This window comes from Hyla sarda, chromosome 2 (genome assembly GCF_029499605.1).
Source record: "Hyla sarda isolate aHylSar1 chromosome 2, aHylSar1.hap1, whole genome shotgun sequence".
NCBI classification, from domain to species: domain Eukaryota; kingdom Metazoa; phylum Chordata; class Amphibia; order Anura; family Hylidae; genus Hyla; species Hyla sarda.
The window spans coordinates 156,154,565-156,168,598 of NC_079190.1; the positions used below are offsets into that span (position 1 = coordinate 156,154,565).

A 14,034-nucleotide genomic window follows, 5' to 3' on the forward strand; every position below is an offset into this window, starting at 1 on the left:
GAATAGCAGCCTTTTTTAATCATCACCCTCAATTTGGCCTTGCAAACATCTTGTAGCTGTGCTTAAGACATATCAATAAAAAGGAGATGAGACTCTGACCCACGTATCAAAGAAACACTGTATAAGACAAATTCAGAATAAGAAAAAAGAAAATAAAAAAACATTTAATGTTTAATGAATGTAATAAATTACCATAATTTTATCGCTGTCAATGATGGTGTTCAGTCTGTGTGCAATTGTCAGCACTGTACAATCTGCAAACTTTTCTCGAATTGTCTGTTGAATCAGCTCATCCGTCCTGTAAATACAGAAAATATATTAAATATATATGTAAAATCATGTGATCATGTAAAAGTAGATCAGTACTTTTGTGGTAAACAATATATTAGTTTATTATCTTTCTCAGATGACATCAAAGAACAATCAATTCATGTTCTCAAAACTGTAGAGTACATACATTGGAAAATGTAGCATTCAAGATAAATGTGCTGGAGAAAGTAGCCAATATGGAGCATTATCTGGTGCTTTTCTACTACAGGTATAACCAGACATTTTAGCCTATGCCAAATTCATTGAAATAGAGTGTGACAAGTTTAGAGCATGATGGACAATCTCCTTATTCCAGTATGCAGATGAAGCAAAACAACTCAGAGCCAAGCGTTAAATTTTTTTTTCCCAAGCTTGTTTGTTTTCCCAACAAATTCTGCAGCACTCTACAAAGATAGTCACTATTCACACCAGTCCTTGATTTGTACAAAATAATTACAAATCCGTCTCCTGAAAAGTTTTTCTCTCTCTAAAGACCTCAGTCATAATTTTACATAGTTAGCATGGTTTAAAAAAGACATACATTTATCAAGTTTAACCAAGGAATTGAAGGGAAGGGGTATGGTTCGATGAAAGGGAAGGGATGTGATTTTATATTTCTGCATAAGCATTAATGTTATATTGTTCTAGGAATGTATCTAACCCTGTTTTTAAGGTTTCAACTGTTCCTGCTGTTACCAGTTCCTGAGGTGGACTGTTCCACAAATTCACAGTTCTTATAAAAAAAGGTGTATCGACCCTTGAGACTAACCATTTTCTTCTCCAGATGGAGGGAGTGCCCCCTTGTCCTTTGAGAGGGTTTAACCTGAAACAGTTTTTCCCCATAATTTTTAATGGGCCACTTATAGACTTCTATACGTTGATCATATCCCCCTTCAAACATCTCTTCTCAAGACTAAACAGATTTAATTATTTTAATCTTTCCTCATAGCAAAGACGTTCCATGCCCCTTATTAGTTTAGTTGCGCATCTCTGTACCCTTTCCAGCTCCACAACATCCCTTTTGTGCACTGGTGCCCAAAACTGAACAGCATATTCCAGGTGAGGCTGTACCAATGCTTTATAAAGGGGTAGATTTATGTCCCTGTCCCTTGAGTCTATGCCTCTTCTGATACATGACAATATCCTGCTGGCCTTAGAAGCAGCTGCCTGACATTGCATGCCATTCATTGCATCCTATTTTCTCATGGAGAACTTCTGCATGACAATAGGGCATACTACAGGTCTGAAAACTCTGAAAGCCTTACTAGTCTCTGGTTTTATTCGACTACCAAGGATTACTACCCAATAGTCTGCCAAGTGATTTGTATAATTCCTGAAAAGAAAGGTGTCAATTTCTATAAAAAAAAAAATATGATATATATATCAGCTGAGTGCCTGGCTTTGCCCGGTTTTTCCTTACTAATCCTTGTTGTGGCGAAAAATCAACAAAGGAAGCTTTTGACTTCATATCCCATCCTCATATATTGTTGTCATATCCCAACTCCATATCCTGTCCTCATATCTCCACTTCATATCCCGTCCTCATACCCCGACCTCCTAACCCGTCCTCATATCTCGATCTCATATCCGTCCTCCTATCCGGTCTTCATTTCCCAACCTCATATCCCGTCCTGCTATCTCAACCTAATTTCCTGACCTCCTATCTAGTCCTCATAATCCCGTCCTCATATCCCGACCTCCTATCCCGACCTCATATCCTGTTCTCATATCCTGTCCTATTTCGACCTCCTATCCCGTCCTCCTATCCCAACCTCCTAACTCGACCATCCCGTTCTATCTTGACCTCCTATCCCGTCCTCATATCCCGACCCGTAATATGTGTACCAGGTACTGAAATATCTCCAGCCGTACGGAAGTTATGTGGGAACATACATTTCCCATTGATTTGCATGGGACTTTAAACAAAAACCCTGACCCTCACAAATGGGGGTAGTTAAGGGTTAAATTAACTATCCTATATTTTAAGTGGACATATAAGTAACATGTGACCAAGTATTATTGAAATATCTCCAGCTGTTTGGAAGTTATGCAGTAACATATTTCCCATAGACTTGTATGGGACATTAAACAAAAACCCCGACCTTTGCAATTGGGGGTGAGTAAGGGTTAAATTACCTATCCTATGTTTGTTGTTGACATATAAGTAACATGTGTGCCAAGTTTTCATGTTATTATCTTTAGACGCTTGGACGTGATGCTGGAACATACACAAACACATACACAAACACACACACACACACACATTGAGTTTTATATATATATATATATATATATATATATATATATATATATATATATAGACTAGCTGAGTACCCGGCGTTTCCCGGTTTTTCCTTCCTCATCCTTGTTGGGGAGGAAAATCAGCAAAGGAAGAAGCTTTTGACTTCATATCCCATCCCCATATATTGTTGTCATATCCCGTTCTCATACCGACTTCCTATCCCGACCTCCTATCTCGACCTCCTATCCCGTCCTCCTATCCCGACCATCCCGTCCTCCTATCCCAACCATCCCGTCCTCCTATCTTGACCTCCTATCCCGACCTCCCATCCTGTCCTCATATCCCGACCTGTAATATGTGTACCAGGTATTGAAATATCTCCAGCTGTACAGAAGTTATGCAGTAACATATATTTCCCATAGACTTGTATAGGACTTTAAACAAAAACCCCGACCCTCACAAATGAGGGTAGTTAAGGGTTAAATTAACTATCCTATATTTTAAGTGGACATATAAGTAACATGCGACCAAGTTTTATCTTTAGCCGTTTGGACGCGATTGTGGAACATACACACACACACACACACACATATACACTCATTGGGGGAGATTTATCATTATTTGTCTATTGTAGACACAGTTCTACCCCTTTACCCTGTTTGTCTATTGTACACTCTTGCTCAGAATTTACTAAGGCTGTGCACTCCTTTGATAAATCTTGTGCAAATATAGAAACGCCCCCCCCCTCGCTCTACCGTACACTCCTTCTCTACCTCGCAGGAAAAGCTGACGTAGGGATTCTGTTCTATTGCTTTGAGGCCAGGATTCCATTGAGGCTTTGTGTCCATCATAAAAAAACGCCAGAAAAACTGTCCCAGCTTTTTCCTGCGTTTTGTCAGTTTTTCCTTGGGTTTTTTTTCTTGCGTTTTTGCTGGTGTGTGGAAACAAAAAAATGTACTAAACTTTTTTTCTTTGAAATTTAGATACGTGAATGTGGAGGACTATGTCAGATTTTGTGGATTGCGACGATGAACAGTGTTTTTTTTTTTTTTAATATCAATAAAAGGGTTAACGAGGGCTGTGGGGGAAGGTTTTTTTTAAATAAAAAATGTTTTCAATGTGTTGTGTTTTTTATAATTGAATTTTCAGGCTTAGTAGTGGAAGCAGTCTTGTAGACAGAATCCATTACTAAGCTGGGGCTTAGCATTAGCCCCCAAAACAGCTAGCGCTAACCCCCAATTATTACCCCGGTACCCACCGCCACAGGGGTTCCGGGAAGAGCTGGTACCAACAGGCCTGGAGCATCAAAAATGGTGCTTCTGGTCCTAGGCGGTAACAGGCTAGCGTTATTTAGGCTGGGGAGGCCCAGTAACAATGGTCCTCACCCATCCTGGTAACGTCAGTCTGTTGCTGCTTGGTTGGCATCTGGCTGATACTAAAAAAATTAGGGAATCACACACTTTTTTAAAATTTATTAATAAAAAAAAAAAAAAAAACGCATAGGTTTCCCCTTATTTTTAGTATCAGCCAGATACCAACCAAGCAGCAAAAGCCTGATGTTACCAGGGTGGGCGAGGACCATTGTTACTGGCCCTCCCCAGCCTAAATAACGCCAGCTTGTTACCGCCTAGGCCCAGGAGCGCCATTTTTGATGCTCCGGGCTTGTTGGTATCGGCTCTTCCCGGCACCCCTGTGGCGGTGGGTACCGGGGGAAATAATTGGAGGTTAGTGCTAGCTGATTTTGGGGCTAACACTAAGCCCCAGCTTAGTAATGGATTCCGTCTATAAGACAGCTTCCACTACTAACCCTGAAAATTCAATTATAAAAAACAAAACACATTGAAAACATTTTTTATTTAAAAAAAAAAAAATACTCCCCCACAGCCCTCGTTAACCATTTTATTGAAATAAAAAAAAAAAACGCTGGTCATTGTCGCAGTCCACCGAATCTGACGTAGTCCTCCGCATTCACGTATCTGAAATGAGAATAAAAGAAAAACAAGAAATATGGGTTAGTACATTTATTTTTTTGCTCTCCCCTGGGAAGAGCGCACATAATGCAGCGTGTTCATAAACAGGGAGCCTCCAATTATTGCTAAACTACAACTACCATCATGGGGGCTGTAGTTAAGCAACAGCTGAAGTCTCCCTGTTTGGGAACACACTGCCAGAAAGGCTCTGTTCCCATTATGCAAAACGCATAATGTGAACAGAGATCTGTCCCTCTGCCCTTGGATAACTACTCCTATCATGGGACAGAGCCTGCCCCATGATGGGAGTAGTTGTAGTACTGCAGCGCTACTGAGGGATGGCACGTGCACATCCCCTGGCTGCAAGACTTTTAGGACTACTACTCCCATCATGGACAGACTCTGCCCATGATGGGAGTTATGGTCCAGGGGCTGAGGTGCAGATCGCACCGGGTCATTCTGCAGAGACCTGCTGGGATCCGCATTTATTAAGATAACAAGCCGGCGGTACATGCGTCTACACTGCGCTGCCACCGGCTTCTATGTACACTGTCATACATAATCCCTGCTGCCGGGAGAGGGGAGCTCTGATTGGTCAATAGCTATTCACCAATCAGAGCTTCCGTGTTACGTCAGGGATTATGAATTATGACAGTGTATATAGAAGCCGGCGGCGGGTCTCTGTGCTAAGTGCATGTGCTAAGGCTAGTCATTGGCTGAATCTGTCCTGGGCAGAGCATATAGGAAGTCAATAGGACACGTCTGTTGGGGACCACAGACCAGCGCTGTACTGAGAGAAAGCAGAAGGGTGAGTATTATGTTATTTTTTTTTAGACAGCCATTCCGTGTACCTGGGGGAAAATTAAGAAACGTCGACTAAACCCATTTAATTCACCCCCCATAAAACCTAAAATAGACAGTAACCAACATTGGAATTATATAACCCTCCTTTTCAGTTCAAGTGGTATTTTTTATCAGTTTCAGTAGGTATCAATGTGGCAGCTAATATTTACACTGAAATCCCTTAGGTTCAAGCTAACGTTACAGGCTAAGGTTTACAGCCAAGGTACCAGCATTGTACATACATGTACTAAAAATGTGCGTTCATGTTAAAACACTTTTTAAAGCAGCGTTACCAAAATAAAGAAACCTTGCCTTAATGTGCTGTTCCTGAGAAAGTTTATAAATGTCTAATTAAATGATACAACCTGAAGGCAATGAGTTCGCTCCTGAATACATATAACAGACTAAAACCTATTTAAAAAGGAAAAAAAAAAAAACGTTTTCCGTTTAACAATGAGAACACTTTGTGAAGGACGACTATTGTGTGTATTCTGCAGAAATGAAGAGGTTAGTCTAATATAACCCAAGACTTCATTATCATTTTTAGCTACTTTCAATGGGCAGTAATTGAATGTAGGTAGCAAAACAATGAGTTACACTGAAATACAGAACAAGATAAACATCATCTCCAAGGTTTTGGAACATTACACATTTTCATCTGCCTCTGTCTTTAAAGGGGTACTCCGGTGGAAAACTTTTTTTTTTTTTAAATCATCTGGTGCCAGAAAGTTAAACAGATTTATAAATGACTTCTACTTTCCAGTATTTATTAGCTGCTGAATACTACAGAGGAAATTCTTATCTTTTTGGATTTATTTTCTGTCTGTCCACAGTGCTCATTCCTGACACATCTCTCCATGTCAGGAACTGTCCAGAGCAGGAGAAAATCCCAATAACAAACATATGCTGCTCTGGACAGTTCCTAAAATGGACAGAGGTGTCAGCAGAGAGCACTGTGGACAGGCAGAAAAGAAATCCAAAAAGAAAAGAATTTCCCCTGTAGTATTCAGCAGCTAATAAGTACTGGAAGGATTAAGATTTTTTAATAGAAGTAATTTACAAATCTGTTTAACTTTTTCGCACCAGTTGATTTAAAAAAAAAAAAAAAAAAAAAAAATTATAATATTTTTTTTCCAGAGTACCCCTTTAACCCCGATCTCAGCTAATTTTGGCCTTAAGGAATTTTATATTTTCGTTTTTTCCTCCTCGCCTTCAAAAAATCATCTTTTTGATATTTTCATCCACAGACTAGTATGAGGGCATGTATTTTGCGCAACCAGTTGTCCGTTGTAATGCCATCACTCACTTTACAATAAAATGTATGGTGCAAGCAAAAAAAAAATTTTGCAAATTTTGGAAGGTTTCCTTTTCATGCTGTACAATTTATGGTAAAAATTGCATGTGTTCTTTATTCTTTGGGTCAATACGATTAAAATGATACCGATGGTAACATATTTTTCTATTACTGTTGAGCTTAAAATTTTTTTTTTTAACATTTAAAATCTCTCTATTTAGAAGACCTATAACTTTTAAATTTTTCCGTATAAGCGGCGGTATGAGGGCTCATTTTTTGCACCATGATCTGTACTTTTTATTGATACCCTATTTGCATATATAAAACTTTTAATACTTTTTTAAATAAATTTTTAGCGAAAAAAGGTTTTTAAAAAAAAAGCAGCAATTTTTGAATTTTTTCTTTTTTACGTTCACCGTACAGTATCAATAACATTATATTTAAATAGTTCAGTAATTTAAGCACGCGGCAATATCAAATATGTTTATTTATTTATTTTTTTACACTTTTTGGTGGTGAAATGGGGAAAATGGGACAGTTTACATTTTTATTAGGGGAGGGATTTTTAAAAATTTTTTTTTAACTTTTATTTTTACACTTTAATAGTCCCAATAGGGGACTATTTATAGCAATCATTCGATGTTCAGTGCTATGCATAGGGCATGGAACTGATCAGTGTTATCGGTCATCTTCTGCTCTGGTCTGCTCGATCTCAGACCAGAGCAGAAGAGCTGGGGAAGGCAGCGGAGGCAGATGAGGGGAACTCTGTCTCCCATTCTGAATGATCAGATCACGGCTGCAGCGCTGCGGGCGATCCGATCATCAATTTTAGTGACCACAGTGCTGCAGATGCCATGATCTGTATTGATCACAGCATCTGAGGGGTTAATGGCGGACATCTGCGCGATCGCGGATGTCGGCCATTACCGGCACTGCTATCAGCAGCCGTGAACTGACGCGCATGGCCCGAGCATTGCTCCGATGATCGCAGTCATGTATAGGACGTACATGTACGTCCTGGCGTGTTAAGTACCACCTCACCAGGACGTACATTTACGTCCTGCATCGTTATGGGGTTAAGGGCTGCTCTTTATTCTGAGGTTAGACTATGGCAAGACATTTCACATGCCCACATTCAATTTATATCTTCTGCATATAATGGAAATGTTGTATAAGATTATCTTCGCAACAGAAAGATGCACTATAGAGATAGGGGCCGCTAACATATTTGTACAAACAGTGCGATTTTACAAATTCTCTCCAGAGGCAAACCAAGGTTTGCCTCTAGCAACCTTGTCACCATGTTTTACAGGCACTGTCACAAGTAGAGTGTACAACTACAGTAATATAGCAGACACACACACACACGCAGGGCTGGACAATATAGTTGTCAAACATGCCAACAATATCTAGACTAACATAGTTTACACTCACAAAATAAAACTAGTGTCTTATCTAAGCACAAAACAGCTGTTAATAAACCACCATTTACATGTCAATCAAACAGATTAATCTTCAAAAGAAATGTAAATTCCTCACAAAGTTTCTCATACGCCTCAATTAATGGAGATTTTAAGCTGTAATGCTCCGAGGAGGGTGATTCACGATTCTTAATGCAAATGTCTGGGATTAAATTCTACTTTTAGAAACAGTAACTTTTAGAGCGCTTTAGTCTTCATGTGCCTGTCATTTATTGTTTCATGCTTAGCAGGATATGCTGAAATTGTGTTAAATCTACATTTGTAATCATGATACAGTTTACATTCTTTTTTTCCCTTCTGGTACGCAGTGAACATGCCACTAAACAAAGGCATACACCTCCACGTGTTTCATGTTCTATATTGCTTTACATGTATCTGAGGGGAATTTATCAAAGCTTTCTTCTGAAAGGCTAGTTGAAAATGATTTTTTTTTTGCTTTGCATTTGCTTTCATGTGCTTAATTTATCAAAATGTAGCATGAGATTGATAAATTTGGCACACGAAAGTAAAACTTTGAAAATGCTCCTCAGAAAGCAAGTTCTTATCTCATGTAGTTTATAAGTATTAAAATAAACATATAAATTGAGTATTCTTGTAACCGTATGGACCTACAGAATAAAAGTAAGGTGTCATTTTTATTGAAAAGTGCACTGCGTAGAAACAGGAGGCCACAACAGTTACAAATTGGTGCTTTTAAAAAAAAATAATTTCACCCCACAAATACTTTTTTCTTTTGGTTCACCGCAGATTATATTATGAAATAAGTATAAAGGTCTTTAGGTGAAAAATTTTAAGAAAATTTAAAGCGTTATGATTTTTAAAGGGAAGGAGTAATAAAATTAAGGTGAACACGGGCTGAGTCCTTAAAGGGGTATTCCTGGAATTTTTTTCATTTGACTATGCTACAGGGGCTGTAAAATTAGTGTAGTTCATAATATAGTGTCTGTACCTGTGTGTGACGGTTTTCTCCCAATTCTTACGTGATTTTCACCCCAATATTTATTTTTACCAGCATACAAAATTACTGTTATCTCAGATTTTTCCCAGCTTGCAATGCGGCCGAGACCTGACTCACTAGTCAGCTGATGACAGGGAGCCTGTCTGCTTCAATGGGTGGAGGGATCAATCTGCAACTAATGCAACAGCTGTAGGCACCCTGATTGAAAACCACACTGATTTGAATGGATGCAGCTCATTTATGTTTCAATGGGTGGGGTGGCTGATGTGTGGGAGGAAAATGGAATTGTGGGATTTGTAGTCAAAAATAGAAAAGTCAAACAGGAAATAGCAGTTCACAAAAAGCTATCCACAGTGTTATGGTAATCTCACAACATAGCCATTAAAGGGGTTGTGCGCTGCCCTGCAGTTCGGAGCTCTGCTCACAGCGTCCGGAAGTTCATTACTCCGAACGCTGTGTGCGGGCTTCCATGTTCGCAGCCGCCGGGCGTGACGTCACACCCGGCACCTTTGTGACGTCATGCCCGCCCCCTCAACGAAAGTCTATGGGAAGGGGGCGCGACCGCTGTTATAGATCACCGGGGGTCCGAGCGCTGGGACCCCCTGCAATCTCCTGCACGTGGCCGCAGCATTCGGCTAAAAATGGGGCGTGCCGACCCCCGCACAGAGCTCCGGCTGACGCACCCCTCCATTAATGGACTACTCCTTTAATGTTATATTGTAACATTTTGGACATTTACGCATGCGACAATTTCACATATTTGTTTAATTTAGTTTAAAAATATATATATTTTTAATGGGGGAAAAAGGGATTGATTAAACATTTTATTTAGCTTAGGATTTAATCACATTTATTAAAATTTTTTGGTAAATTTTGTAAATAAAACATAGGGCAATTAAATCCAAACAGTGTGCCTCCAGTTGTTGCAATACAACAACTCCCAGTATGCCCGGACAGCGAAAAGGCTGTCTGGGCATTCTGAGAATTGTAGTTTAGTAACAGCTGTAGACACACTATTAAGAAGTAACTGCCCTATGGGAACTATTCAGATACTGATCAATGCTAAAGGCATCTACAGCACAGCACTGATCAGTTTTATCGGCGCTCCATTACTACAGCCTGCTAAGGCTGCAGCATTATTGGAGTGGCGACAGGATGAGCCAAAGGCAGGTAGAGAGCCTCCATTCGCCCCCTCAGCTGATCGGGACCCTGTGGCAAAACCGAAGGTGTCCCGATCAGCTCCACTGAGCTACCAGCATATATTTTAGGCTTTCTAGATGCCGTGATCAATGTTGATCACGGCGTCTAAAGTGTTAATGCCGGACATCACATGGATCGGTGATATCCGGCATCAGCCAGTATGAAGAGAGCTCAGTTCCTGAGCTCTCTTCATACACCCGCGACGCAATTGTGCCATTTATTAACGGCTTCCAGCCATAGGTGGGGTTGAGTCACCACCTCCTCCCAGCACTGAGCACTGCTGGGAGGAGGAATACTGAGAATTGTGCTGGAGGGGCCGGGCCACGGTTAGGGAAGCAGTGCAGAGGAAGCTAAGCCTTTAGCCGCCGCCACGGGGACCGGAGTCAGGGTTGACTGCTCCTGCGCTGCGCAGCCCGGCCTCTCCTGCATGATTCTGGAAGCTGGAAATGCTTAGGTAAGAGTCATCAGAAAGCAAGGAAAAAGTTTGCTTTTGTGTGCGGTAGTTTTATGGACGATGTGACTTTCAAGGAGACAGTCGCTATGAGATATTCAATACCACTGCAAACTGACATCGGGCAAACTTCCCTATGTAGTGGTCAACAAGATTTTTGCTATGCTTCTGTCAAAAAGTCACAGGAAAATTTGCTTTGGCGCATTTGCGACAATTTATGCAACAGAGATAAGCAAAAAAAAAACACAACCTGCTTTGATAAATTTCCCTCTATATCTTTATGGTGCAAATTGAGCAAAAATACACAAATCACCTGTGAGTAATGAAAACAAAAATCAATAAAAACCTATAATTTGTATAACAGGATGGAATGACTGTCACAACTAATAGGATAATATAAAATAGAGGAATGTTGCCATTGGTACTCTGTCACTGTCATGAAACAGTAATAAGTATTTATACGAATACTGTTTAATTAATTTACTTTAACAGCCAAAACATGATTGTCCATTAAAAGAAGCAAAAACCATAGCTGGCTGCAGAGCAATAGTGGCAAGAACTGCAGTTACAGGGATCTACAGCTCTATTACAAGTATAGTACATACAAATATCATGGAGCGTACTAAGGTTGCAAGGCCAGCACTCCCTCCATTCTCTATGTGGAGACACCATAAACTGTTAAATTCTGCACTTGGCAACATTTGTCAGCCTCGTAGAAAATGAACAGAGTGCTGGCTGCTCACATGCGGTGCGCAGTAATGTGCACAAAAAGTATACTAAGCTTACCTTGGGTCTACATTTGCTGTTGCTTCATCTATAATCAGTATTCGATTCTTTCTCAAAATTGCTCGGGCGAGGCACACTAGTTGTCTTTGGCCAACACTAAAATTGGAACCAGATTCAGCCAACTGAGTCTCAATTTTCCCAGGTAAATCTTCAATGACTTCTTTCAGCTGTACCTGTGGAATATATTCATATACCATAAAGACCTATATAACTAAAATATTTGCCTCAAGGGCAAATCACATTTGAATGTATTTGGTTTCTAAAACTCCAGATAACATTGGTTAGCATACTGCAGTTTCTGGCTACATGCATGAATTCCACACTCACTGATTTTGGTGGGATCACCATACAATCTATTGTGTATGGGAAAAAACAGACAGACAGTACCCTCAGCTGCACGTTAGCAGAAAAGGAAAGAAAAAAGTATGATAGATAAGCTGCTGCTAGAAGTGTCAACTTACTCCCCTCTGAAATAAACTAATATCTAACATACACATTTATGGTACCATAGCTGTAGGTTTATGAGAATTCAGACAACAGTGATCTGAAGATGATCTCTAGATATAAGTACAACTTTTAAACGTTTTATACATTTTATTTTTGGGTTACGATAAAAAGAAGATTAGCTGATTTCAACTAATACCACTGATAAGTCAAAAAGTTGTTGATGTGTCAGTTTTTTATTTGTCTTTAACCAGCAAAAGAGATTTTGTTCAAATTTGCATCAGAGGCTTTGTACAGATTCACAACTGCAGATTGTGTTACATTTGATAAAACATATACAGTGACCCCCCCCCCCCCCCCGACCTACGATGGCCCCGACATACGATAATTTCAACATGCGATGGCCTCTCAGAGGCCATCGCATGTTGAAGGCAGCATCAACATACGATGCTTTTGTATGTCGGGGCCATCGCATAAACGGCTATCAGGCAAATCAGACTGCTTCAGCTGCCACCGGATAGACGTTTAAGGTGCCCCGTGAACTCCGCTGATTATCACTTACCTGTCTTCGGAGCTCCGGCGCGTCCTCTTTGGGATCCCCTGCATCGTCGGCGCTCTCCATCATCATCATCACGTTGCTGCGCACGCCGTCCCGTCATCCAATAGGTGCGGCGTGCGTAGGGACGTGATGGCAGCGACGGAGAGCGCGGATGCCGGGGAAGCAGAGCCTTGCCGGAGCGTCGGGGACAGGTGAGTATAACTTTCTCTAACAATGGTCTACAACCTGCGGACCTCCAGATGTTGCAAAACTACAACACCCAGAATGCCCGGACAGCCAAAGGCTGTCCGGGCATGCTTGGTGTTGTAGTTTTACAACATCTGGAGGTCTGCAGGTTGTAGACCACTGTCCTATACTTTACATTGCACGGATCCCTCAACATACGATGGTTTCAACAAACGATGGTCCATTTGGAACGGATTACCATCATATGTTGAGGGACCACTGTAGTGCTATTTTGGTGCTCAAAAAACCCCCACAAACCTTAAAGCAGTACTCCGGTGGAAAACTTTTTTTTTTTAATCAACTGGTGCCAGAAAGTGAAACAGTTTGTAAATTACTTCTATAAAAAAAAAATCTTAAACCTTCTAGGACTTATTAGCTGTTGAATACTACAGAGGAAATTATTTTCTTTTTGGAACACAGTGCTCTATGCTGACATCTCTGTCCATTTTAAGAACTGTCCAGAGTAGGAGAAAATCCCCATAGAAAACATATGCTGCTCTGGACAGTTCCTAAAATGGACAGAGATGTCAGCAGAGAGCACTGTGGTCATGATGTCAGCAGAGAGAGCTGTGTTCCAAAAAGAAAATACATTTCCTCTGTAGTATTCAGCAGCTAATAAGTACTGGAAGGAGTCATATTTTTATTAAATAGAAGTTTAACTTTCTGGCACCAGTTGAGTGCAGTAATGTGGCTTAAAAACACAAGTCACAGTGCTAATGTGAATAGAGTCTAAGGGTATGCTTACAGTACAGAATCTCTGCACAGAATTTCGATTAGGAATTCTGCTTGGAGATTCCACTGCACTTATCCAGCATTGGTGTGAATTGGTCTGAGCTGACCCATTCACACTGCGAAATTTCAGGGACAGAAAATTCAAGCACAGAAAGAATAAACCTATTCATTATTTTGGCAAAATGATGCGCTGACTGCATTGCTGTCAATGGTGATGATGCAGGTCTGCACAGTTCTTGCGCCAAAGGACTTCAGAAGTGGCCACTCAGACTGAATGTCCGATGCAGAATATCTGCAGGCGGAGATGCCGCAGTGTGAAATCCCATTCCTCCAGCAAGAATGTGCTTTGTATTTAAACTAAGTGGAAATGTTATTGTATACAAAGTTAAACATTATTTTTAAAAAACTTTCAGTACTGTAACCTTTAGATAGCAAATGAGATTCTTGAGTTCACCTCGGTCATTACTTATAACCTTTTCAATAGTTGTCTGTAACACACAGACTTTAATAAAAGAAAACCATTCTGATAAAGAAGCACAC

At 40.4% G+C, this 14,034-nt stretch overlaps 1 protein-coding gene across 4 annotated transcripts in view; it reads right to left on the reverse strand.

Moving 5' to 3' along the window:
• ABCC4 (ATP binding cassette subfamily C member 4) overlaps positions 1-14,034 on the reverse strand; it is a 371,576-nt gene that overhangs the window by 32,933 nt on the left and 324,609 nt on the right. For all 4 annotated transcript variants that reach the window (XM_056555595.1, XM_056555592.1, XM_056555593.1 and 1 more), the window contains 2 exons: positions 11,535-11,707; positions 193-298 (listed from right to left, as the gene is read on the reverse strand). In XM_056555595.1, coding sequence (XP_056411570.1) covers positions 193-298; positions 11,535-11,707 — 279 coding nt within the window. The remainder of the gene's footprint in view (positions 1-192; positions 299-11,534; positions 11,708-14,034) is intronic.